Here is a 25,007-nt window from a genome sequence, read left to right on the forward strand (position 1 = left end):
ACACATTTAATTAAAAATAAGTATGGTATATAAGAAGGAATATGCATGCGATATTTAGTTTAATTAGATTAAATACATACAAATACATCAGAATATGAAATATAAATACTAATTAAAGATATGTGTTTAGAGCATGGATTTACATATCTTTCATAATAAGACCTCTGTTTTTTTTAAAGAGACGATGGAGAAGTAAGATATCAAATAAATTAAAGGAACTAAAGAAGAAAAAAAGTATATTGCGCAACTTGCACATAACGTAAAACACAAATACCAGTTTGAGCTCATACAATTTCATTCCCTAGATTAAAACACTCCGGAACCCCCCCCCCCCCCCCCACACACACACACACATAAACACACACACACGTGACTCCAGGTGTGACTCAGAGGTGAGACCCTCTGAGTCACACCCGCAGTCCATGCACACACCCTGTTGCACTCGTCCCCCTCGAGAAGCTTCTGCCTCGCTGCATTTGGTCTTTCTTCTTTCCTCCCCTCCTCAATTGTCCCCAACTTCAGCCTGGATTTTTTTTTTCAGTTGCAGCTGGATTTCAAAGGGCAGCAGTAGGAACACGCTGAATGTCTAGCAGGCAGCTCCCTCAGTCAGGCGGGCTGGGGTTGTGGAATTCCTGCCGCCCACTCTTTAGGAACCGCTTTTTTGTGGTTTTTTTTGCCCCTTTGGGGGGCCCCTGCCGTGACTGCAAGCGGCCTCCTCTCTATCTCCATCTCCTGCATCACAGCTAGGGCCCTGTTTGCACATTTAGCCTAACAAAAATAAAATAAAATTGCAGGGTGTGAGGGGAGAAGTAGGTGCTGATTTATAGAAGAGTCACACTCATTCTGGGTGTGAGTATATTGGACGGCTTCTTTTTTTCATTTGCAAGATATATTGTTGACTTCATCAGCTATAACACACCGTTTTGGCCCTAGAAGAGACAAACAGCAAACAACAACATCATTTCCATGTTGTGTATTTGTTTACTATAGGCCTGGCTGCTCGGTCCACCCCGAGTAAAAGAGTTCAGCACATGTGAGCAGGTCGCATATTTAGATGATCAGGGTGGAAAACATGCCAAAAACACATGCGCACAAACACGCACACAAACACGCCAAAAACACACACACACTCACGCACACACACGCTTCATGTGCGAGGCAGATGTGGCGCCTGTCTGATTTGTACCACTGAGGAGAGCCAGAGCATGAGGGAGTGAGATGGGTAGATGAAGGAGTGAAAGGAAGAGGGGGGGGGGGGGTCACTCAAACCTCACCTCCCTCACTTTGAAAAGAGAGAGTGTGTGTGTGTGTGTGTGAGGGGTAGCAAAGGAGAGTTCAGACACAATTATGTCACTGCAGCGGGGGCTCTCGGCCCTCCACGGCCAGGGTGACCCATAGGGCCTCCCATTAGGAAGACGTGGACAAAGGGTGTGTGTGTGTGTGTGTGTGTGTGAGGGAGGGGAGGGGGGGGGGCAATAACTAGGTATTTAGTATGATCTGTATGTATTCAACTGAAGTGTTTGTCGTACTAAGTATTGAACTTGTTACTTCCCGGCTGTGCATTATGTGTCACTTGAACAGACAAGAGCACGGGACCGAACCGCAGGAAAACACGCCACTCGTCTGTCAAGTAATCCGGTAAAATGTATTTTTGATACTCACGTAACTCTTTTTATGAAAATACTCCAATGCGAGGAAAATAAATTCAAAGTGCATCAAATATATTTTCAAAACGTATTAAAAGTAGTGGTATTTTCTAAGCAAGTTCACTATTATTATTATTATTAATAATATTATTATTTTTATTTTTTATAATTATAGTATTACTTTTTTTTTAAACTTGCACTATTGTGTGTTGCTGCAATTTTTACTTTCGTGAAAAGGGTTTGAACTCTTCCTGGGTGAGATAAGATGAGGACGAACAATAAAAAAAAGACGTTTCCAACCTCTTTCCAGGCCTGACCCCCCCCTACACACACACACCACCACCACACACACGCACACACGTACACACGCACACACTCACACAAACACACACGCGCACACACACACATTACACCAGGGAGACCGGGAATGAGGAGAGAGAAGAGAGAGGATTTCCCTTGTAAAACACAAGTGTGAGGCAAAGTGTGTGTGTGTGTGTGTAGGGGGGGGGGGGGGGGCGTTCCCTCCTCCCCACCACCTCCACCACACTTCCCCTAACCGGTGATGTCAGGGTAGGGGCAGGGGCTCCCTCAATAATAATAATAAAACGTTGGACTCTAGAGAATGAGAGAGAGAGAGAGAGAGAGAGAAAGAGAGGGAGAGAAAGAGGTGGAGGAGGATATTACTACGACTGCATGGGCCGGTGCAGAGGAGCGGAGCAAGTCATTCTTCTGAGGTGCGCACTCAGACGCACAACAACAAAAACAACAACAACAACAACAACAACAACAACACAGACCCGAAGAGCTGACGCGCGGCGGACTCCGAACCCGCGACTTATTTTTGGTATAATTTGTATTATAATGGCCTAATATTTAAACAAGCTCAAGCTCAACGAGTAGGACAGCCGGCACTTCAGTTCGTCTCGGAATGACTTTTGATTTTTTATATGTATAATATTACTACTCCCAAATCATCTTACAGCCATATTTGTTTTGGAACCGGGACGCACTAAAGGATGCTGCCGCTGCGGGTCAGGTAAAACCAAACGAGTGAATTCAGCCTATTTATTCCTGCAATTCAAGTCTGCATCTTTTCTTTTCTTTTTAAAATACGGGTGAAGTGCGCTGTCTTTGGAATAAAACTATTCGGTGTTTGTTAATTTCAGTTTTTAGAAATAGTGTCTTTACTGCTACCGAGACAGAACCCCGGTGACAGATGCTGCAGAACCTCCCGACCCGGGAGCGAACACACAGCAAGAGCCTCGGTATGCATCAAGTTCCGCGTGAGCAACTTTGAGTGTTGCATCCTCTTTGTTATAGTTTGAACCCCTTTGGAATGCACTGATCGTTTATGTTTGGGATTTATTCTCCGAATTTCTTGAACAAAAAATACATTTATTGTATTCCACCCGCAAAAAAACAGCCCCCAAAAAAGAAGACGTGGTTTCTATTCCAGGGTAAATGTGCGCAAACATGTCTCAACCCCGCAGTCTGGTGTGAGACCTCCTGCTGACCTGGAAGCCAGAGGCATACTCCCCCCACACACAGTTTATCTTTAACAAAAACTTCCATAACTGGATACCATGTTGTTGCTCAGACTCCTGGCCGTGTTCCTCTTCCTCATCACCAACACGTGGCTGCTCAGCCCGGTGCGCTCCGATGCGCTCCGCCGGTACAAACGCGCCATGGCCCGGCGGGCGGACCGCGAGCTCTCCAGGCTGGCAGGTGAACCCTGCACCGTCTCCGGCGCCTGGAGGACCCAACACCGCCCTCAAGCGGCCCGTCCGAGGACGCGCACGACCCGCAGAGAGCTGTACACTGGCGAGAGCACTCCAGCGGCTTGTGCGGGTGGGTGTAGGTTCGACGCCGGGCTGCCGCGGGTCGCTGCGGCGGGGGAGGAGAGGCGAGGCTGGGCCGACGACGCCGAGGCTGTGGCGGTGGGAGCGGGGGGCGGCGATGCGACGTTGTCCGCCGCGCACATCTTGGAGAAACGCTCAAGTGATGTCCGTGAACGCACCACTCAGAAACCCGGGGTGTCTTTGCCCGACGACGCAGGGCAGAGAGTCTCCTCTTCTTTACGCGCGAAGTCCGCACGCGCCTCCCGCTCCCGGGTCACCCGCAGCCTCGGCGGGACGTTTTCTTACGAGGACGACGGCAACTCCAGCTGGGAGAAAGTTCCCCCCAACAGCTCGACCGACACCGCGGGGCTCCAGGTCCTCTACAGGCTGCAGCAGCAAGGGGATGGAGACCGGCAGTCTGTCGGGACCCCGGAGGACAGCACCGAGGACTACTCCGGGGACGTGGAGGAGGCGGATTCGCCCGTGAGCCTGCACGTCGGCAGCTCTTCTCCCTGGGGGAGTCCTGTACCCAGGGTGCCCCCTTCCTCGATGACCACCCTGTATTTCGGCGGGCGTCGGGAGCAGCTGAAGGTGAAGTCGGCCATGGGGGTGGAGCTGCCGAGGGCCACGTTCAGCCTGGAGCTGTGGGTGAAGCCCGAGGGAGGGCAGAGCAACCCTGCCATCATCGCAGGTGAGTTAGTTGAGTTTTTTTCTAAATAATGTAGTATTAAAACTGGCAACTGTGGGTCAGTGGTTAGCAGGTCTGCCTTTCAATCAGGGGGTTGGCAGTTCAATTCCCGCCCTCGTCGATGTGTCCTTGAGCAAGACACATAACCCTGAAATGCTCCCTGTAGCAGTGTCTACGGTGTATGAGCTAAATTACATGTAATGTAATGTACTTTCACTTTACTTTAGTATTTTAGAGGTAATTGTTGTCCTTATTTACTCCACAGCGCACTTTTTAGATAACTTCTCCAAGCCATCAATGCTCCCCCGAATGTGTACAATTGGCAATTGTTTCCCAACATGTTTGTATTATGTCAATGTTTGGGTTTCCGGTCAAACAATAAACAAAAACAAAACACAAAACAGTTTTAAAACATTGAACCCTATGTGGTAGTGCAAATGCCTCACAACATAAAGACCACATTACTATCCATGAAGCCCTCTTGTTTCCAGTTGCAAACTAAATGCTGTCACTTCTTTGGCAGCACTGGTTCACCACGGCCATCTGCTGATTCATGAGAGACAGAAAACATTTGCTCGAATCAATAATGATTGATGATTTAAGTGCAGCATGTAGCACCTTTTGGCATGTCATGTAATGCAGTATATATGCATAGACGGATACAAATGTATTTACGTATTTATCGGTAATGCAATGTAATCCAATTCATTTGGCAAAGCCAAAGCCTCCTGACCTCTGCTTCCTAACCTCTTCCACTTCGCACACCGTGTGTAAAACACATGCACATGTGCAAGCCCATACGGCGCTTCAGGAGGCTGAAGGGTTTCCCTGACCCCTCGCTGTCCCCAGTGTTACACATCTGGGGAGCAGATGTGGATCTGTGTGTGTGTGTGTGTTGTTGCAAAAGGCAGATGGAAACATCAGGGCCATGCTTTGGCTGAGTGAAATACCTCCTCCGTCCAGCTTCCCCTCTCTGTTATCTCTATTCTCCAGTCTCTCTATCTGTGTGCGTCGGCATGTTGCCCCATGTTGTCTCAGGAGCAATAGATTATTTGTACATTTTCTGTTACTTGACTCCGTCAGATAAACGTTTGCAGGCTTTTCCTTCATTGTATTCCAAATTAATATCATTCTTTTGCCCCTGTAGTGACCCCCGTTGCCTATCAAAAAAGGTCACTATGGTTGCTTGGAGGTTGAGTTTCTACGCGTGCAGTAAACCGATGCAATGTCCAGTTTGTAATGTAAAAGGTTATTTATTTATAAAGTTGTATGGCTTCCAGCACAAACCAAAGTATACGTTCTATGTCCAAACCCATTTGTCTATTCCCCCCAAAATTAAAGAAATAAAAACAGTCAAAAAACTGTGTGCTCCTGACAATCTAGCAACACCTGACCCTCGTGCTCCGCCTGATTATATTGGCCCCTGTCTTAATTGACAGTGGCCCTACGCCCCCTGCTGGTGGGAGGTCCAACAAAACAAAAACAAACAAAATGGCTCTAACACCCCCCATTACCTCTTTGCCATAGGTGTGTTTGACAACTGTTCCCATTCACTGAGCGAGAAGGGCTGGTCGGTAGGCATCCGCACCGCGGAGCCCGCCGGCGCCAAAGACGCACGCTTCTACTTCACGCTGCGCACAGACCGAGCTGCGAAATCCACCACCGTCCTCAGCCACCAGCGGTACCGAGTCAACGCCTGGACTCACCTGATGGCCACGTACAATGGCCACAACATGAGCCTGTATGTCGATGGCGCTAAGGTGGGTGGTTTTGGCTGAGCTTTGGTTCACAAAGGTTGTATTTCGGCAAAATCGATTCCGACACGAGGTCCACCTCACTGGCTTCCTCTGGGTCCTTGATCAGTGTCACAACAATCATCTATTTTCCGCGGTCTTCCAGGCTCAGCCCTAAAAGTGCCACGGATGAAATCACTACAGCTACTGAGCTCGCATTGTAAAATAATACTGCTAATTCCTTCATCATCCAGTCGTATGCAGATGATACGTACCTCTTTCAATTCAATTCAATTCAGTTTATTTGTATAGCCCAATTTCACAAATTACAAATTTGTCTCGGAGTGCTTTACAATCTGTACACATAGACATCCCTGCCCCAAAACCTCACATCGGACCAGGAAAAACTCCCAAAGATTCAAGATTCAAGATTCAAGATGTTTTATTTGTCACATACACACACAGGGTGTGCAGTGAAATGAAAGTGGCAATGCTCAGCAGGAATGTGCAAGGGCAACAAGTACACACTATTTACAAATAAAAAACAACACAATATTTACAGTAAGTGTGTGTGTGTGTGTGTGTGTGTGTGTGTGTGTGTGTGCCTAAGAGGGGCAGTTGTGTGGGTCTATGTGGGGGTCCTGGTGAGGTCGGAGTTCACAATCCTGATGGCCTGAGGAAAGAAACTCCGTCTCAGTCTCTCTGTTCTTGCAGCGTGACTACGGAGGCGCCTGCCTGACCGCAGCAGCTGAAACAGTCTGTTGTTGGGGTGGTGAGGATCCTTCATGATCCTGCCGGCTCTGGTTCTGCACCTCCTGGTGTACAAGTCCTGCAGGGTGGGAGTGTAGTTCCAATAGTGCGCTCAGCCGAACGCACTACTCTCTGCAGAGCCTTCCTGTCCTGAGCGGAGCAGTTGCCAAACCAGGCTGTGATGCTTCCTGTCAGGACGCTCTCTACAGCTCCAGAGTAGAAGGACTGAAGGATCCTCTGGGAAACTTTAAATTTCCTCAGCTGCCTGAGGTGGTAGAGGCGCTGCCTTGCCTTTCTCACCAGAGTGTCTGTGTTTGTTGACCATGTCAGATCCTCGGTGATGTGGACTCCCAGGTATTTATACCCGCTCACCCTCTCCACAGTAGTCCCCTTCAGGGGGAAAAAAAGGGAAGAAACCTGGAGGAGAGCAACAGAGGAGGATCCCTCTCCTAGGATGGACAGATGCAATAGATGTAATGTGTACAGAAGGACAGATTTAGAGTTAAAATACATTCAATGAATATGACAGAGTGTATGAATAGTTCATAGTAGGCATATTCCACGATGGAGACCTCCACGATCCATCAGGCAGATGGCGGTGGGGAGGAGGAGTGGGCGGAGTCTCAACAGGACAGTGGCGTAGTCATGAGCAGGAATTCCACGACCCAGACGATCCATCAGGCAGATAGGATCTATGCCGTCTCATAGGGTCCGATGACCCCATGAGACGTAAAGTCAAAAGGACTCCGGGAGAAAGCAGAGTTAGTAACGTGTGATTGAGAGATGAAAATTCATCCTTAAGGAGAGAAAAAGAGGAGATAGGTACTCAGTGCATCCTAAACGTCCCCCGGCAGCTATAAGCCTATAGCAGCATATCAAGGGGCTGGACCAGGGCAAACCTGATTCAGCCCTAACTATAAGCTCTGTCAAAGAGGAAGGTCTTAAGTCTACTCTTAAACGAGGTGACTGTGTCTGCCTCCCGGACTGAAATTGGAAGCTGGTTCCATAAAAGAGGAGCTTGATAACTAAAGGCTTTGATACGTTGGCCATTGTAGTGTCAGCCAATCGGAGCATTCGGGGGAATAGAGTGAATATGTAGTAGGCTTTTCGTTTTGTTGACAGACAGATGACATCACCACAACATCAGCTGTAAAACCCTGGCAGAATACGAGTCTTATGAATTCAGGAAAATGTCTTTTGGTGTGGCCCATCAATCGTTCATCACGTTCGTAACATCGTCTTCACCGCCTCCCCCCCCAGGTGGGAGAAAGCAGTCTCCAGTCGGGGAATCTCTACAGTCCCTTCATGAAGACGTGCAGAACCCTCTTCCTCGGCAGTAACCAATCGGATCAGGGCCACAGCTTCAGGGGCCACGTAGGGGGTGTGGTCTTGTGGGGCTACGCCCGCTCTCACGGGGAGCTGCTGGGGCAGCATCTTTCAAATGACATAAAGGGCGAGCCACTTTTGGCGATGTGGGCCGACTTCACTAAGGTAACTAACCATATTTCATTTTTACACCTTCAGTTGTTTGGTATTTGACAAATTTAATTTGTAGTGTCATATTACTCAGCATTACTTGTTTAATTGTTAAATGTGGAAATTGGTTTGTTGTAGTCATCATTTTGCTTTCAACTTTGAGGCAAAGGAGCTATGGACTCCTTACAAAGTTGGCCTGCATCCGACCGTCATCATCACTCCCATCCCCGAACAAGAACTTGTGTCCTCGTTCCTTCCGCCGCCCTGCGGCCTGACACCCTGCGACAACACCGACATCATCTTCGGCTACAACAACAATTGGCAGCTCCGCGCCGCCAAACAAGTTCGCTACCGTGTGGTCAACCTCTCCGAAGATGACGGCGGGAACCCCACCGTATCGGAAGATCAGATCCAGCTCCAGCACTGGGCTCTGACAGAGGCCTTTCGCCCCTACAACATCACGCTCCATCTGAGCGTGCACACTGCCAGAAACTCCAGCTTTCGACAGCGGTTCATCCTCAGCAACTGTCGAATTGGGAAGATCGGAAACCGCCTATGTGACCCCGAGTGCGACCACCCGAGGACGGGCCACGACGGCGGGGACTGCCTTCGACTGGGGCCCTGCTACAACTGGAAGAGGCAGGATGGAGTTTGTAACATGGAGTGCAACAGCATACACTACGATTACGATGACGGAGACTGCTGTGACCCGGAGGTCACTGATATCTACAAGACCTGCTTTGATCCCGAGTCCTCTGAAAGGTGAGGTTAGAAGACAAAAGTCATGTTGCAACACATACTAGTTTCATTTCCCAATTATTTCTAAGTGCTTCCCTTAATTTCCTGCAGATTCTTCAAATTGAAAACTGATAAGGAAAGAAAGGGATTATTCACAGACCTTTATTTTGGCACATATGTGCTGGCAGTGTTTGCATAGCCATACCGAGCTTTTCTGCGATCCCCAAAATATAAGGGGAAAAACATAATTGTGAATTAAAGCACTATTTATATAAGAGAAACCCAGCAGTCATCGAAGTAATGCTGTGGAATTTACGATTGACTAAATTGATCGAGATAAAAGTTGATTCTGCAGATATCAGAGAGGAAGGGAAATTTGTTCTTTAGATAAATGAGGGACCATGCCTTTATTTAATCATTTGTGGTAATCAAAACTATTGTTATTATTCTAAGGTACGGTGGAATTTAAATAAAAATGATTATCTTTATCTGTGACCGAAAAAGAGACTAGAGATTTTATGCTGCATTTAGTATCTGTTACAGATGCGTGGTGCGGAGGACCCAAACGCAACCGGTGTTTCTTGAGAAAAAAAAGGCTTTCTTTTCAAGACAGGAACACAGACGAACACCACACGGAACAAAAAGGGACGATCCGACAAAAGACAACAGAAGGACACAGATTAAATACACAGGGGAACGAGACACAGGTGGAAACAATTAGGGCGTGGCTGGAAACAATCAGGAAAGAAACAGACAAGCACAGGCAGGCATGAGAATCCCTCACCTTTCGGCGAAATTCGCCGTTTTGAAACCAAAATAGGTGACTTACGTGAATCGTGTAGATCCGAAGAGTTTTTGTTTTGGGGTAGGGGGGGGTCAATTGGCCGGCCGGCGTTCATGAGATTGGAGTGGGACGTGGAGAAAGTGTGAAGTGTTGCTCTTCGCAATAAAACATCTGATGGGACGTGTCGCGTCTCGGCCAATCAGCGTCAAGATGTCTTCAGCGTTTGGTGGTTTAGGTTAGCTTGAATGTTAGACGCTACTTCTGCTGCTGTCGCGCTGCACGGTGGAGCGATGCTAACAAAGTACCCGTACGTTAAGAGCGATGTGATTTAGCATATTTTTAGTCATAATACTTCATTAAAAGAGCGATCAGAGCGCACGCGCTGCTCCGTGTCAAGCTGTTTGCACGCGCAGCGCAGCGCTCTGGCGAGGCGTTAAGTGGCGGAATTTTCGGCTTTAAAAATAAAAATAAAAAAAGATGCCAGAAGTGAAATGTTTAAGTTCAGTCTGTAAAGTTGTGTAACTATACAGCTGCTCTTCCTGATGAACTCTATCCTCTGGTCAGAGACTAACGGCCTCATAGTGTATCATCAATGATCAATGCTATGATGGCTCCATGTAGTTTCATTAATATCTTGCTGTATTCATACTAATATTACTGCTATTTGTTGTGTTGAAAAAGTTGGTAAAAAGTGAACCATACAGATAGTTTATTTATTACTATTATAGATAAATATACCAGTATCGTATTTATGGTATACTGTTTTTATGGTATTGTATCATGATATTTATGGCAGGTATGGTATAGAAGATCGTGACAACCAGGTAGAGGCAGAACAGACTCGAGGGACAGACTCAAGGAACAGATTCGTGGCTCAGCAGAGCTCAAGACTTGAAGACTTGTTCACGCCAAAAACAACAAAAAGGAAGTTGGTTCATGAATGACCATATTATACACAATATTACTATTATTATAGTATTATAGGGCCCGATCACTGACTTGGTGTCAGAATGGAGGACCTATAGATTATCATACAACGTCCAATATCGATGTTCGTGGAAGTCACCACCAGCACCCCCCCCCTCCCCCCCGCACGCCTATCCTCCTCACCTTTTTCACCCCTGACCCGTTTTCATGCCTGACAGGGAGGGAAGAGCAGGGAAACAGGAAACGAGACAGGGACTTCAACATAAAACAGGAAACAACTCAAATCCTAACAGTATCCCCATCCATTCGGCTCAAACCACTATTGACTGTATCTTGGGTTATGTAAAATGGCGTTATTTGTGTGGGATATCCTGAGGATTATAGTGACTCTGACCAAACAGTGTTCTGCAGTGTTTTAATTCCACCTTCTACTATTGGTTTAACTCGCTTGGAACCTCAACTGAGTTGCTACAACAACAACAACAACAACTTCTAGGTACCATACATAACTTTTGCGAATAGAAAACCCCAAAAGTGCCAAGTACCATACATCACTTTTGGAAATAGAAAACCCAAACAAGTACCAGGTTCCACACATAACTTTTACTCATGTAAAACGGTTCCAGGTAGGTCCAGTCGAATTGAGAGTATGTAAAACCCCAAAAATACCAGGTAACATACATCACTTTTACTCATAGAAAACCGCAAAAGTACCAGGTACCATATATAACCTTTTCTAATAGAAACATTGGGCCATGTAAAACAAAAAAAGTCCCAGGTCCGATACATAACTATTGCTCATAGAAAACCCAAAATGTACCAGGTAACATACATCACTTTTGCTAATAGAAAACCCCTAAAGTACCAAGTACCATACATAGCCTTTGCAAATAGAAAACAAAAAAAGTACCAGGTACCATTAGGGATGGGTATCGTTTGGATTTTTTCCTATAGGCTATCGGTGCTAAACTGGTATCTTTAAAACAATACCGGTGCCTAAACGGTGCCTGAACCGATACTTAAAAAAAGAAGAAGCACAAAACCACGATTGACAATGACGACATAAAAAACCTCTTCGGTCATATTCCCTGTAAAAGACGTTCTCATGGCCGCACTGACAAAAAACAGATATCAGACTGGCTGTGTCTACTACCGGACACTTTACGAAGTACACTGCAATACAGTGCACTGATCTGTAGTGCACTCCGTCGCTGACGATGGTCACAAACATTTGACAGTTTAGTAATCAGCCCAAAGACAGGCGGAAACTGTAAAAGCCTACATTGATGGAGAGAAGCACCAAGGGGGATTCATATCAGCCACTGAGGACAACATGTTTTTCCAGAGGCGAGAGGGCATAAATGTCTACTAATAAGACCAGTTCTCCCCGTGAGGTGAATGTGTCATTGTGCTTCAGCAGCGATGTGCAAAATGAACAGAAATTAGTGCTCTCGCTTTTCCCCCCGGTGGTTCTACAGCGAGCTCTGCAGAATGGGGATGTCGGGTGAAGAGGCCAAAGCACACGCTTGTTTTTACTAAACAACTCGAGGGGCAGCCGCGCTGCCTTGCGATTGGTCTGACAGACGGCTCATGCAGAGCTCCAAACAGCCGTGAAGTCGTCGGCCCAGGCTTTTAAAGACTAAGTCCTCCATCCAAATTGTAACCACACCAGTTACACTGGGCCAGTGGGAAACACAACATTGTTTTTTAACCATGCATCAGTGCTTGACGTCTGGAGTTGACAGGGTGACCGTTACACAAGGATGTAATAAGGTTGTTTTAAAAAAAAACAAAATAATAGTTTTTTCCATTCATATTAAGGTCAAACTGACCTCCCTCCCAATTGACAACATATGTTATTACACTTCCGCGGGCGCTCATTCAAATCCCAAACCATGTCACTGAAGCAAATCGCCTATGCAGTAGTGTTGTCGTGCTGTAGTGCTGCTCATTAAACCATAGACTGCACTATGTATTTATGCATGGGGTTTCTTCTGTGTAGTAATAATGTTGAACATTAAGTTTACTTGGTGTTCTGTTACACAATTGGTGTCAGAAAAAAATCCAACTCTTCAAAATGTAGGTAGTGAATACGAACGGATTCAACATGACTCAAAATGCAAAAGTCCAACATTGCCATTAAGTCCAATACCTACATTTCAGATTCTATTAGTTTGGACCATAAAGTTTATGGAGAGGCAGAAAGCTTCCACGAATCAGAGACAAGCTTTAAGATAAACAAACTGTTCACATCATCACATTCTTTCAAAAAATGACTGACCGTGATGGATTATAGTTGCTGAACTATGAATAAAGGACAGACGTGCGTTACCACTTGGCAGATAGCCAGACACACACTGGGGAATATGGATTTCAGAGGAGGAAAAATGCTTTCTGAATGAATAAATGTTCAAATACCAACAGAGGCCTTTTGGTATTTTGGTCAGAAACTGGTACGGATGGCCAAGTAACAGCTCCCAATATAAACTGTTGGGTAATGTGAGTGATACAAACTTGAAGAGCAACCAATCTTTTTTCCCCATTGGATTCCCGTTGAAAGGAAAAATATTTTTTCAAGTGCTAATTGTTAATTTATACGCGGTTATGAAAAACATGTCAAAATCCTCATCAAATCCGATGTTTGATGACTTAGCTGCACTTTACAAGAGTGTCCTGGACAAGACAAGCAGTAGCACATTAAACAAAGTTTCAGACATACAACTTTCCCTTTTTTTCCCTGTTAAAGTTTTTTTTCTATTTCTTGGGAGTTTTTCCTGATCCGATGTGAGGTCCTGGGACAGAGATGTCGTATGTGTACAGATTGTAAAGCCCTATGAGGCAAATTTGTAATTTGTGATATTGGGCTATTCAAAATAAACTGAATTTAATTTAATTGAATTAAAAACAGTTACAGACAATAAAAAAAGAAGAACATGAGCAAAACCAAAATTAAGACTCAAGTCATCAAATCCCAGTTCACACAGGGGCACATACGCCAGTCAAAAAACATCTACAAACAGATGAACCTTGCTCCAATTCTTTCAATCTATTATTAAAAAACACTGAAAGAGACCGGTTCCCGTAGACATAAATCAGTCTGCAGCAAACCTAAAATCTCTTTTTCTCATTTCGAGACGGACGTTAGGAACAGATAGCGAGAGTAGGCCTTGCGCATATGTCACAGAGAGTGGGCCTTTCCAAAACAACGTGGCTGAATGACTGGAAACCACCGGCGGAGTTTGAAAACAACATATTGTACACTTGAAGTAAGCTGGAGTCTATAGTTTCTTTGCCTTCCTTACCCAAAACATACGATGACCTCGAGTAAGGCTTTTAACTAGAAACTGTTTCAGTGGGCCAACAGGTCGAACTGGTGTGACGGCAAAAGGTGTCTGCACCAAATGTTGATTCTTTTTAAACTGAAATGACGAATATCGAAGAACCAGAACTTGTCTATAAAATCATTTATTCTTGCAAGAAGAGTCACCGTTACACAGAGTCCCTAAGAAGTCTGCCAAGGGTGCACTGAAAAGTCAATGAAACAAAATATGTATTTAAGGGAAACAATGATTTCCCTTAAACAATGTTTTCAGGTCCTTTGATTTGTAATCAAATGATCAGGTCCTTTGATGAGTAGACATTGAAACATCCTGGGAACTATAACATCTATCAATCTTACTCTCCACAAGTGACTGTTTCCTTGACAAAAGCTATGGGAGATGGTATGCACTATGCTTAGTATCCTTTACAGGACAGAAGATGATTTGCATACCCCTTCACATAGTGTTAAAGATAATATAACTAAGAATATATAAAATAAAACGGCCGAAGGCAGGAGCCTGTGGGTGCGCTGTGCCGAGCAGCTGTGTGAATGCGAAACCGGCTGTTGCTGGAAAAGAACACGTTGCTTCTAGAGTTGACCTGAATTGAGTGTGTGGTCTCATTGCTTGGCCATATGCTGGAAGTTCGAAGTGTGTCACAAGCAAATGGTAATTTATGCTGTCTTGTCACGAGCTCGCTGGGATGGACACGCGAGGCAGACTGAAAAGAGAAAGAAAAAAAAGATTGGGTCATTGTTATGGTCAGATGTTCCCTGTGTGTTCTCTACCCTGCAGAGAGAAGATGGACTCTAATGAAAAGAGCTGGACAGCAGACAGCACCTTGCTCTGTTGTTTTGGTCTGCTCCTTTGGCAACTCAATTACATGAAACGCTCAGTGATTTATTCCCTGCGTGATTCAATTGTTATTGCAAAAAGGATATTCCAACAAAGAACTATTGAAAATAAGTCTGCCATAGTCTGTTTGAGCTTGATTCATGACGGGGAATTGGAGAGGTCAATGTAATGTGTTGATGTTGATGCAAGCATGCTTTTATAAATCCCGGCTTAAGGTTAGATCGAGTTCCGTGAACTTTTTTTTCTTCTGGAAGACATCCATACATACGGCCTCGGCTTCTTTTATAAATTTGTATTTCTTTCAGGTTTTGAAAGCAAATGTCAAATTAAACGAATGACGCGAAAAGACACAAATAGTCAAGCGAGAAAACTCACGTAAGTAAAGCATTACAAATATCCGCAACGCTTTACGCGAAACCAAAGGAGTGAGTGAGGGATTTTCTTTACTGACGAAATGATGTCCCGTGACGATCTGTTATCTTATTTCAAGCCAAACCATGAAGTTTTGTCTAACCCTGAATGATGGTGGAGGTCCACCAAAACCTGTCCAACGAACGTAAAGCCCGACCGGAGGAACCCAAAACGGTCCAGTTTGCTCTTGCGGCTGGGCCATGCTTTGGATTTCGGCTCAACGGTTAATTCTTTTCTCCTTTTACACTAACAAAATATTGATACATTTTCAATCAGCGCAGTAATTTAGTGATGGACCGACTTAATTAACAAAAAGATGAGTCACGATTATGTTTTATAATCATGATTCAGATGTTGCGAATAGGGACCTTGATGCGCACACATGTATGGAGAGACAATTGATGTGAAGATGGCGTTTCGCTGGTATTTGTGGAGCACGGAACCCTTTAAAAAATATATTTTGGGATCTGTTTTCTCTTTAATATCCCCCCCCCCCCCCCCCCCCCTCCGCCTTCTCTCTGTGCTCTCGGCCAGGTATTCAGATTGAGTGACCCTATATGTGTGCAGCTGCTGCTCGCCAGTAACCGGGCCAGAGGTTTTTAGTTTTTGATCAAGCCAGCTGCCGTCATTATAACACAAATTTGTTTTCGAGAGCGACGGCCAGGTACACTGAGGATTCTGGCAGTGCATAAAAGAGAAGAGGAAAAGATGGACAGAGAGCGAGGAAGAAAGAGAGAGAGCGAGAGAGACGAAGGAGGAGGAGGAGTGATCGGGTAGCAGGGGACAACATGTTCATTTTAGCCGAGACACATGTCTAAGATTTGTTCCGGTGGCTGCTCGCATCCGCTTCAAAACACTGGTTCTGGCGTACCGTGCTCTAAACGGATCGGGCCCCGTCTACATCTGGGATATGGTCACACCGTACACCCCGGCAAGTTCGCTCCGCTCGGCAACAGCCAATCGACTTGTGACTCCTGCACCTCGAGCTAACCACTCGAAATCCAGACTGTTTGCTGTCCTGGCTCCTCAGTGGTGGAATGAGCTCCCTACTGACATCAGGACAGGAGGAAGTCTCTACATCTTCCGCCGGAGACTGAAAACACACCTTTTCCGACTATATCTGGATTAAAACACAGATTTGCACTTCAGTGGCACTTAAATAGCTCTTACTTATGGTACTTTTGTAGTTCGACTATGTTGAGGAAATGTTACTTCCTGTATTCTTGTTGTTCTTAGTTTGTACTCTAGGTTGAAATGCACTTATTGTAAGTCGCTTTAGATAAAAGCGTCTGCTAAATGACATGTAATGTAATGTAATGTTCGCAGCTTATGGTCTACAAATCCTTCAGAGCAAAGAGCTCTGGTCTGCACCCCTGAAGGATAACTTGCAAATATTAACTTTTCTATTGTCTATTTCTATTTTATCCACTAATAAAAACACTCTTGCGAAGTTTCCCAGAGCAATGAATGCAACGCTATCTCAATGAGATTGTTGATTCAAGCTTGTAAGATCCGTAAAACAACTGTCCTTTTGTGAAGCCCCGCCTCCATAAGCTACTGGGCTCGTACACAGTTTGTGAACAATGACAACGCACCTGAGTGTTCGCACATTGTTTGGAACCATGGCAGAGTGCAATAGATTGAAGTTATGCAAGGGCATCGTGGCAGCTGTGGGGGTGGGGTCTCCAATTGGCCTCGGCTACTGGCTGGTTGCTAATCAGCCATCTGCTCTGGCTGATTCGCAATCAGCCAGCAGTCGCCACTATTCCCATAAAGGAGCAGTAGAGAGAGGGGTGTGGTGTGGGAGGGTGGAGGTGAGCAGAGGCTGCTTTAGGGGGAAACCTACGGGTGATGGCCCGGAAGCCGTTACAGGCATTAACCACCCCAACAAATATTTCCATATTCATGTGCTATTAGTGAGATTAATGTGATTGAGATGCCGACAAACCACATTGTCTGTGATGATGTACAGAAGGTCAAAGGGATCTATGCAGTTTAATAATGGGTGCTACAAATATCCGATCAGCCCAGTGGCAGTCAACGCATTTATTAGCTCACAGCCAAAGCCGTTGTTTCAGTTTAGTTCCTTAAAAAAATGTGCATGCTCTGTTGAACCAGCAAACTTGGAACGTTGTTGCGCATGAATGCAGCTTCTCTGAGCATAACATATTGAAACGTCTGTGCTGCTTTTAGTGCGATATCTTTTCATAGGGTGTCTTCTGATTCTCCAGGATTCAAAGTAACTGACCCGTCAGTGATCACATTTAGAGTGGACATACTGTACATCTACAGTTTTGCATGGCGACAGCGCTGATGCTGATGCTGACTCTGATGTAGATTACCACAGTGCTGGACTTCCTAACCGTGGGTTTTCAACCGTACACTGCCATTTATTGTCCGGGTTGGCCGTAGACCAAGTTGTAGACCTTGGAGATGTCCTCCCCCCCACCCCCTACGAGTCTCAGAAGCTGAAGAGTCGACTCTTTAGCGGTACACTCTGTCTAGGGTGATGAATGCTGCTGAACTCAACTCCAACAGTGTAGCGAGAGCAGGGTCTCCCTGACGTATCTTAAATCATAAACCTCATTTAGTCAGGCACTGGCCAGAGAAAATACAGTCTCTTACTCTTACAGCACAACACATGCACTCAGGGAGGGATCGCGTTAGGAGTAGAAGGATTACACACATGCAGGACTTGTGGCTTTGGACCAATTTAGAGGCAAAGTGCTTCATTTCTGAACATAGCATATGGGAGAATGGGGATTACTGCTTTTTATAAAGCAAGGTTTTTTCCCAGCAAAAGTGAGATTCTACGGTCACAAGCTCACCTGTTTGTCCTTCAGGCGGTTGGAACAATGCATGAGGCACTGGTCCAAAAATGATGTATTCTTTTAATGAGCAATTATAGAAATTATATTTCTGATGGAGAAAGAGAAACACACACTTCCTTTTCTTTAAAGGTTGTAGCATGGTCAAGTAATATAAGTTTGGCTGGATCAAAAGCTTGGACTTATTTTAATTTTATTTAATCGACAAAGCTTTTCATCCAAATTCACTCGAAGTAGCTGAAGTAAAACTTCAAGTATGGCTTCGTAAAGGGAACACAGGTAGCCTCATGGCATATGTATTTGTACCCCTGGCCTGTACATATTGTAAAGCAGACTACACAGATACACCCATACTAACATTCACTGATATTCTACTTTCCTCATCAAGCAACCAAACCCACCCCCCCCCTCCACCCCTCAGCTCTACTGCAAATTGAGAACCCCAATTAAAGCCAGGTCCAATGGACCCTATGAGACGTGAAGTCACAAAGACTCCGGAGAGGAAGCTGAGTTAGTAATGTGTGATGGAGAGATGTAAATGCATCCATAAGTAGAGAGAGAAGAGGAGATAGGTGCTCAGTGTATCCTAAAACGTCCCCTAGCAGCCTATAGGCCTATAGCAGCATCTCTCGGGGCTGGACCAAGTGAACCTGATTCAGCCCTAACCATAAGCACTCTTAGCGTGACTTAGCGGTGACGGGGGTAAAAGCTTTCCAGATACAAAAGCAACATTATAATTGGGAAGCTACAAGAGAGGGATGTCGATGGGTTAAATGAAACTGTCGTCTGCTAAAAACAAGACTACAAGGTTGCTAAATTCACTTTCTCAATACCCACAAGTAAGAAAATACACTTTATGTGAACTTAGCTTAGCATAATAGCTTAAAGCACGTTTCCCCCCCAGCTAGTTAGTCTGCGTCTCCAATTCCAAAGGAGCCTGTTCTACTTCAAAGTTAACTTCAATACGTGACAAGCCCGCGGTTTAAACTATTTATTTCATTCATCATGTTTTGGGGAAATTGTGCTCAATGTTTCACGTAGCCTATGTTTCAGTCGTAATGATACAGAAAGCTTTAATTCAATTCAATTCAGTTTATTTGTATAGCCCAATTTCACAAATTACAAATTTGTCTCGGAGTGCTTTACAATCTGTACACATAGACATCCCTGCCCCAAAACCTCACATCGGACCAGGAAAAACTCCCAAATAACCCTTCAGGGGGAAAAAAAGGGAAGAAACCTGGAGGAGAGCAACAGAGGAGGATCCCTCTCCTAGGATGGACAGATGCAATAGATGTAATGTGTACAGAAGGACAGATTTAGAGTTAAAATACATTCAATGAATATGACAGAGTGTATGAATAGTTCATAGTAGGCATATTCCACGATGGAGACCTCCACGATCCATCAGGCAGATGGCGGTGGGGAGGAGGAGTGGGCGGAGTCTCAACAGGACAGTGGCGTAGTCATGAGCAGGAATTCCACGACCCAGACGATCCATCAGGCAGATAGGATCTATGCCGTCTCATAGGGTCCGATGACCCCATGAGACGTAAAGTCAAAAGGACTTCCGTGGAGAAAGCAGAGTTAGTAACGTGTGATTGAGAGATGAAAATTCATCCTTAAGGAGAGAAAAAGAGGAGATAGGTACTCAGTGCATCCTAAAATGTCCCCCGGCAGCTATAAGCCTATAGCAGCATATCAAGGGGCTGGACCAGGGCAAACCTGATTCAGCCCTAACTATAAGCTCTGTCAAAGAGGAAGGTCTTAAGTCTACTCTTAAACGAGGTGACTGTGTCTGCCTCCCGGACTGAAATTGGAAGCTGGTTCCATAAAGAGGAGCTTGATAACTAAAGGCTCTGGCTCCCATTCTACTTTTTAAGACTCTAGGAACTACAAGTAGTCCCGCATTTAGTGAGCGTAGCTCTCTAGTGGGGCAATATGGTGCGACAAGCTCCTTAAGATATGATGGAGCATCACCAATCAAGGCTTTGTAGGTTAAGAGAAGAATTTTAAAAGTGATTCTTGATTTTACTGGAAGCCAGTGCAGAGCAGCTAGTGCAGGAGTGATGTGATCTCTTTTCTTAGTTTTAGTGAGAACACGAGCTGCAGCATTCTGGATCAACTGGAGGGACCTAAGAGATTTATTAGAGCAGCCTGCTAATAAGGAGTTGCAGTAATCCAGTCTCGAAGTAACGAACGCGTGAACCAATTTTTCTGCATCTTTTTGAGACAAGATGTGCCTGATTTTTGAAATATTACGTAGATGAAAGAATGCAGTCCTTGAGATTTGCTTTACGTGGGAGTTAAAGGACAAGTCCCGATCAAAGATAACGCCAAGATTCTTTAGCAACATGCTAAACAGTTTAATGACTGCATTTAGCTCATTTTACTATCCAAAAGTAAAAGCTGGTAGATATGTATCCAGTGAATATGGCCAGTTTTATACAAAAATAATGACACACATATTAACTTGTATTAGGCATGCTTTCATCTGGTCTGCAAGCTCAGGAAACAAGGGAAGCGTTTTAAGTCTTATTTCATGAACGCTCATTCCTATCCTGTATTACCTGTAAAGTCTACACCTCTGCATTGGGTTCTAGAACTTAACTAATATTAAATAGTATTACATTCTATACCTAAAATGTTCATGTTTTCTCCTTGTTTGCAGGGCCTATATGAGTGTGAAAGAGCTGAAGGAGGAGCTGCACCTGAGCGGTGCCGACACGCTCAATGTTTTCTTCGCCAGCAACTCGGTTCGAGAAGATCTGGCAGGAGCTGCAACCTGGCCGTGGGCGAAGGAGGCTCTTACCCATCAAGGTACATTACATGACATCAAACTACCGTATATTATACGCAATTGTCATAATTAGATTAAATTCAGTTTATTACATATAGCATAATATCACATATTACAAATTTGCCTCAGAGGGCTTTCCAATCTGTACACATACAACATCCCCGACCTTTGACGTCATATCGGGTCAGGAAAAACTCTGTGAAAGGGGAGAAAAAGTGAAGAAATCTTCAGGAGAGCGACAGAGGAGGATCCCTCTCCAGGATGGACAGAAGCAATAGATGTCATGTGACCAGAAGGAATCATTACAGCGTTACAACACATTCAATGAGTATGACAGAGTGTATGAATAGTTGGTAGTAGGCATGGACCACGATCCATTAAACAGGAGGAGGTAGAGAGGAGGAAGGTGGACGCATCAGCAGGGCCATGGCAGGAGGCATCAGACACAGCCAGGTCCAATGGACCCTACCCTACACAGACTATATTGCCATATCTCTTGCCTCTGTATTTATTCCTTTATTCTCTTCACACCATTATCTCTTTTTCTTATTGCCCTTTGCTCCTTTCCTGAATGTCATTTTTCTTATTTTTCTTTTTTATCCATCCTTTCGTCTCCTCCCTTCCCCTCCGTACTTTTCTGTCCACTTTGGCAAAACCCTACTCTTCCAATTGCGAGGCCCCTTTTCACTGGAAACAGCTTATCAACCCAACAACAACCAACCAAACGGCAGTGTGGGCTCATTAAAAGTTGTTGGGGGGGGTTCCTTATCCGAAGCGAAGGTCGGAAAGGAGAGGCTGTCAGATGAGTTCCTATTCACGACCAAATACATTTAACCTCAATAAAAACCACCTTCAACAATGAAAGCTTTGTCTTGTTTTATATATATATCGTAGGCACAATTGTGATGAAACGATTACATTACATTTAGTTGACTGTTTTATCCAAAGCGGCTTACAATCATGTTACATTCGTACACCGTAGACACAGCTACAGGGAGGAATTCAGGGTTAAGTGTCTTGCTCAAGGACACATTGACTAGGACCGCCGACCTCCTGATTGAAAGACAGATCTGCTCACCACTGACCCACAGATCATTTTAGTACACTTTCGCAGAGGACTTTGTGCTTTTTCTTTAGTTTATATAATTAGGAAGCTTATATGTAACCATTGCTTGACGGTCAGATTAAAATAAGCTGTTTCATTCAGATAGTAATGTCCCTTTGAGCTCTGGTTGTTGTAATAAGCTAAATTGATAACTGAGCAATCAAAAATGTAACTGGTTGATTTAATGACAGAAATGTTCAGCCATAGCCTCAGAAGCTAAACACAGGTGGAGTTTTATATGCACACTACGACACACACAACAAATTAGCTGGCAACAAATTTATTTTCAGCCGTCTTCCGAAAACATATATGAAGAAGATTTGAATGAATTTTCTTTGCCAAACCAGTTTTGTTTAAGGTTGGATTAACAGTCATTTTTGCTTCCGGAGGAACACAGGATGTGAAATATCGAAATTAGACTCTGTTCAAATGAACATCTGCTTCAGTCGCTCAGCATCTGTTCTCCATTTAAAAGCGACTTGGTAAATGACAAGGCACCCTGTTGGTTAGTGCCTTCGTATTTAATGTCTTAATTGTTCAATGTCTTCGCCAACAAAACACGCTGTTTCTAATGAAAAAATATCAATAACTGTCACAACTGTTCCTGATCCTGCAATTAGCAGGATAAAAAGGCAGTACTTGTAAGAAATTTCTTTGGAATACTTGATTTGAATTTTTCTTTAGTCTTTTCATAAAAGAAGATTTGTATTTTTAATGTATGCATTAAAGAAAATACTGTGAGAATAAAAAAAAATTTGCCATAAGGATTTACATTAGCAAATAATGTAAAAAAAAATTATTGAACCATTTTAAAAAGAAACACTACTTAATTTAATTCAGTGGAAAAAAAGATCTGAGCACAAGTAAACATAGCAGAAGAGCATTGAGGAATATTATAGTCCACAGGTCTAGTAGTTATCTAGTCATATCGTCAACAAAGTCTTTATGTTATATTCATGAACTTATAAGGTTATGAATTTGGTGCACCTTTCTCGATTGTTTTCCAGTTATTATCATTATTATCTTTATTTAAAGGGACCATGTACAGTTAAAACATAAATGTCACCAATTGAAGCACTTTACCAGAGTCTAGCTAATTTGCATCTGTACTGTGATCTTGTGCTTTCGTTGTTTGGGTGTTTGGCAGAATATTTGTGTGCATTTTCAGTGCCATTGGTTTATTTCCGAGACTACATAACTTCTTCTTCATTAGATAATGGTGGTAGGCAGGCACGTGCACAGACATTTTGAGGGGCAGGTGCTCAAACCCCAAAAAAAGGGCACCCAATGCCAAAAAAAAATTCTGACAGAGTTGAAGCATTAGCAGCAATAAACTGATAGCTGTCCTCGACCTGCGTTTCCTCTGGCAGCATCAGACCACTAGCTTACATTTTCTTTATGAATAAAGATGAATTATTATATAGCAACAATAGTACAAGCGTTCTGATTGGCTAATGGGTCGTCATGCCAGCCACGTATCGCCCTCCTCGCTGGTCTGATACGGATCCGTATTGCCCTCTGACCTCATTTTTAAAATGAGCGATATTGATAGACATCAACAGCCAAGAGCAGTGGTCCTCAAACTAAGGCCCGCAGGCCAGATACGGCCGCCTCCACATTTGGCCCGGCCCTCTGAACAAGAGAGGCCGTATGATTTGTTTTCAGTCTGGCCACGCAAATCCTAGACTAGCCCGTTAAATAGAACGGAATAAGAATTCTCTCTCTCTCTTCTCTCTCTCCCTCTCTCTCTCTCTCTCTCTCTCTATTCTCTCTCTCCTCTCTCTCTCTCTCTCTCTTTCTCTCTCTCTCTTTTCTCTCTCTTCTCTCTCCTCTCTCTCTTCTCTCTCCCTCTCTCTCTTTTCTCTCTCTTTTCTCTCTTCTCTCTTTTCTCTCTCTCTCCCTCTCTCTATTCTCTAAACATAACTAACGTCAGTAAACAGCTGGACGAGGCTTTGAAATCACGGATTTCGTGAGTTTTTGTTTATTAATTTTTTTAGGAAACGTCGGACCAGTTGTGACGTCATGTTTTCAGCAGCGTAATGTTGTGGTTGATTTATCACAAAACAACGTCAGGGGACAAACACCGTCATGACCTGTTGGTCTGGTGCTGTGGGTCAGATGAGAAGGAGGTGCACCCGTTTGGTGGCGCGAGGAGCACTGCGCGGAGGAGGAAGTGGAGGAGGAGGAGGGAGGAGCGCGGCGGGGGGAGGAGGAGGAGGGGGGGGGGCGGCACGTGAGCGCCGCGGAGCATGTCGGGGCGAAATTCTCACAAGAACTCAAATAAATGCCCCGTCGGATATAAAAACACATTTGGGGGGACTTGATGACAGAAAGAGTAACTTTTATTCTTAAATACGGATGAATAAAAAAATGTGTCTCCAGCAAAAAGGGCACTTTTCTCATCCAGGGCAAAGGGGCTGGTGCTTGAGCACCACTAGGGCTCTATCTGTGCACGTGCCTGGTGGTAGGTGTCAGCTATTTGGGAAATGAGTGAAAATGGCGAATACAAAGGTTTCTGCAGAGCGTTCCTCGAGATTCACAGCAGGCAAAAATGGCTCACGTCCACTCGTAGCCATGTAACAGCATCCAGTTTCCTGTTTTTGTTTAAAGTACTTAAGTTTTACTGCATTTTCTAATTGGTTTTAAATGTCACAGTGCTTACTGTTTTTACAATGGAGGTTTGTTGTTGGTCTTTTGGAAATTCTGTGGCAGAGAGTAAAACTGGAGTTGAATTGCCACACAGCCTTTGGACATTCACAGCAATAGCACATTTGTTTTGTGTCTTGCCGTGGGGCACTAAACCTGTTTGAGGTTACTTTTTTAAAATCATGTCAGAGCGATGAAATGAGGTGTCTGTGAATTTGATCTTTTGTCCTCAGGTGGGATGGTGCTTAACCCGTCGTACTTTGGCACTGTGGGCCACCACAACACCATGATCCACGAGATGGGCCACATCCTTGGACTGTACCATGTCTTCAAGGGCGTGAGCGAGCGGGACTCCTGTGATGACCCGTGTCAGGTAGGACTGTTAAAGCTTCTCTTGACAATACTTACAAGTCCTCCGACCCCTTTGACCGTGTGATGTTGTTTGTTACGATCAGGTGGCAA

The 25,007-nt window shown here is 44.5% G+C and overlaps 1 protein-coding gene across 2 annotated transcripts in view; it reads left to right on the forward strand.

Moving 5' to 3' along the window:
- Nucleotides 1-2,459: 2,459 nt before the first annotated feature.
- The window catches only part of pappa2 (pappalysin 2), a 100,918-nt gene continuing 78,370 nt past the window's right edge, over nucleotides 2,460-25,007 (forward strand). Inside the window, exons 1-6 of one of the 2 annotated variants that reach the window (XM_056420651.1) lie at nucleotides 2,460-4,175; nucleotides 5,700-5,932; nucleotides 7,916-8,146; nucleotides 8,295-8,893; nucleotides 20,666-20,814; nucleotides 24,779-24,918. In XM_056420651.1, the coding sequence (XP_056276626.1) occupies nucleotides 3,230-4,175; nucleotides 5,700-5,932; nucleotides 7,916-8,146; nucleotides 8,295-8,893; nucleotides 20,666-20,814; nucleotides 24,779-24,918 (2,298 nt within the window). In that variant the 5' untranslated portion in view covers nucleotides 2,460-3,229. The remainder of the gene's footprint in view (nucleotides 4,176-5,699; nucleotides 5,933-7,915; nucleotides 8,147-8,294; nucleotides 8,894-20,665; nucleotides 20,815-24,778; nucleotides 24,919-25,007) is intronic. The other variant, XM_056420652.1, reaches the window with a different exon arrangement.

The sequence above is a fragment of the Pseudoliparis swirei genome, chromosome 8 (genome assembly GCF_029220125.1).
Source record: "Pseudoliparis swirei isolate HS2019 ecotype Mariana Trench chromosome 8, NWPU_hadal_v1, whole genome shotgun sequence".
Taxonomy (NCBI): domain Eukaryota; kingdom Metazoa; phylum Chordata; class Actinopteri; order Perciformes; family Liparidae; genus Pseudoliparis; species Pseudoliparis swirei.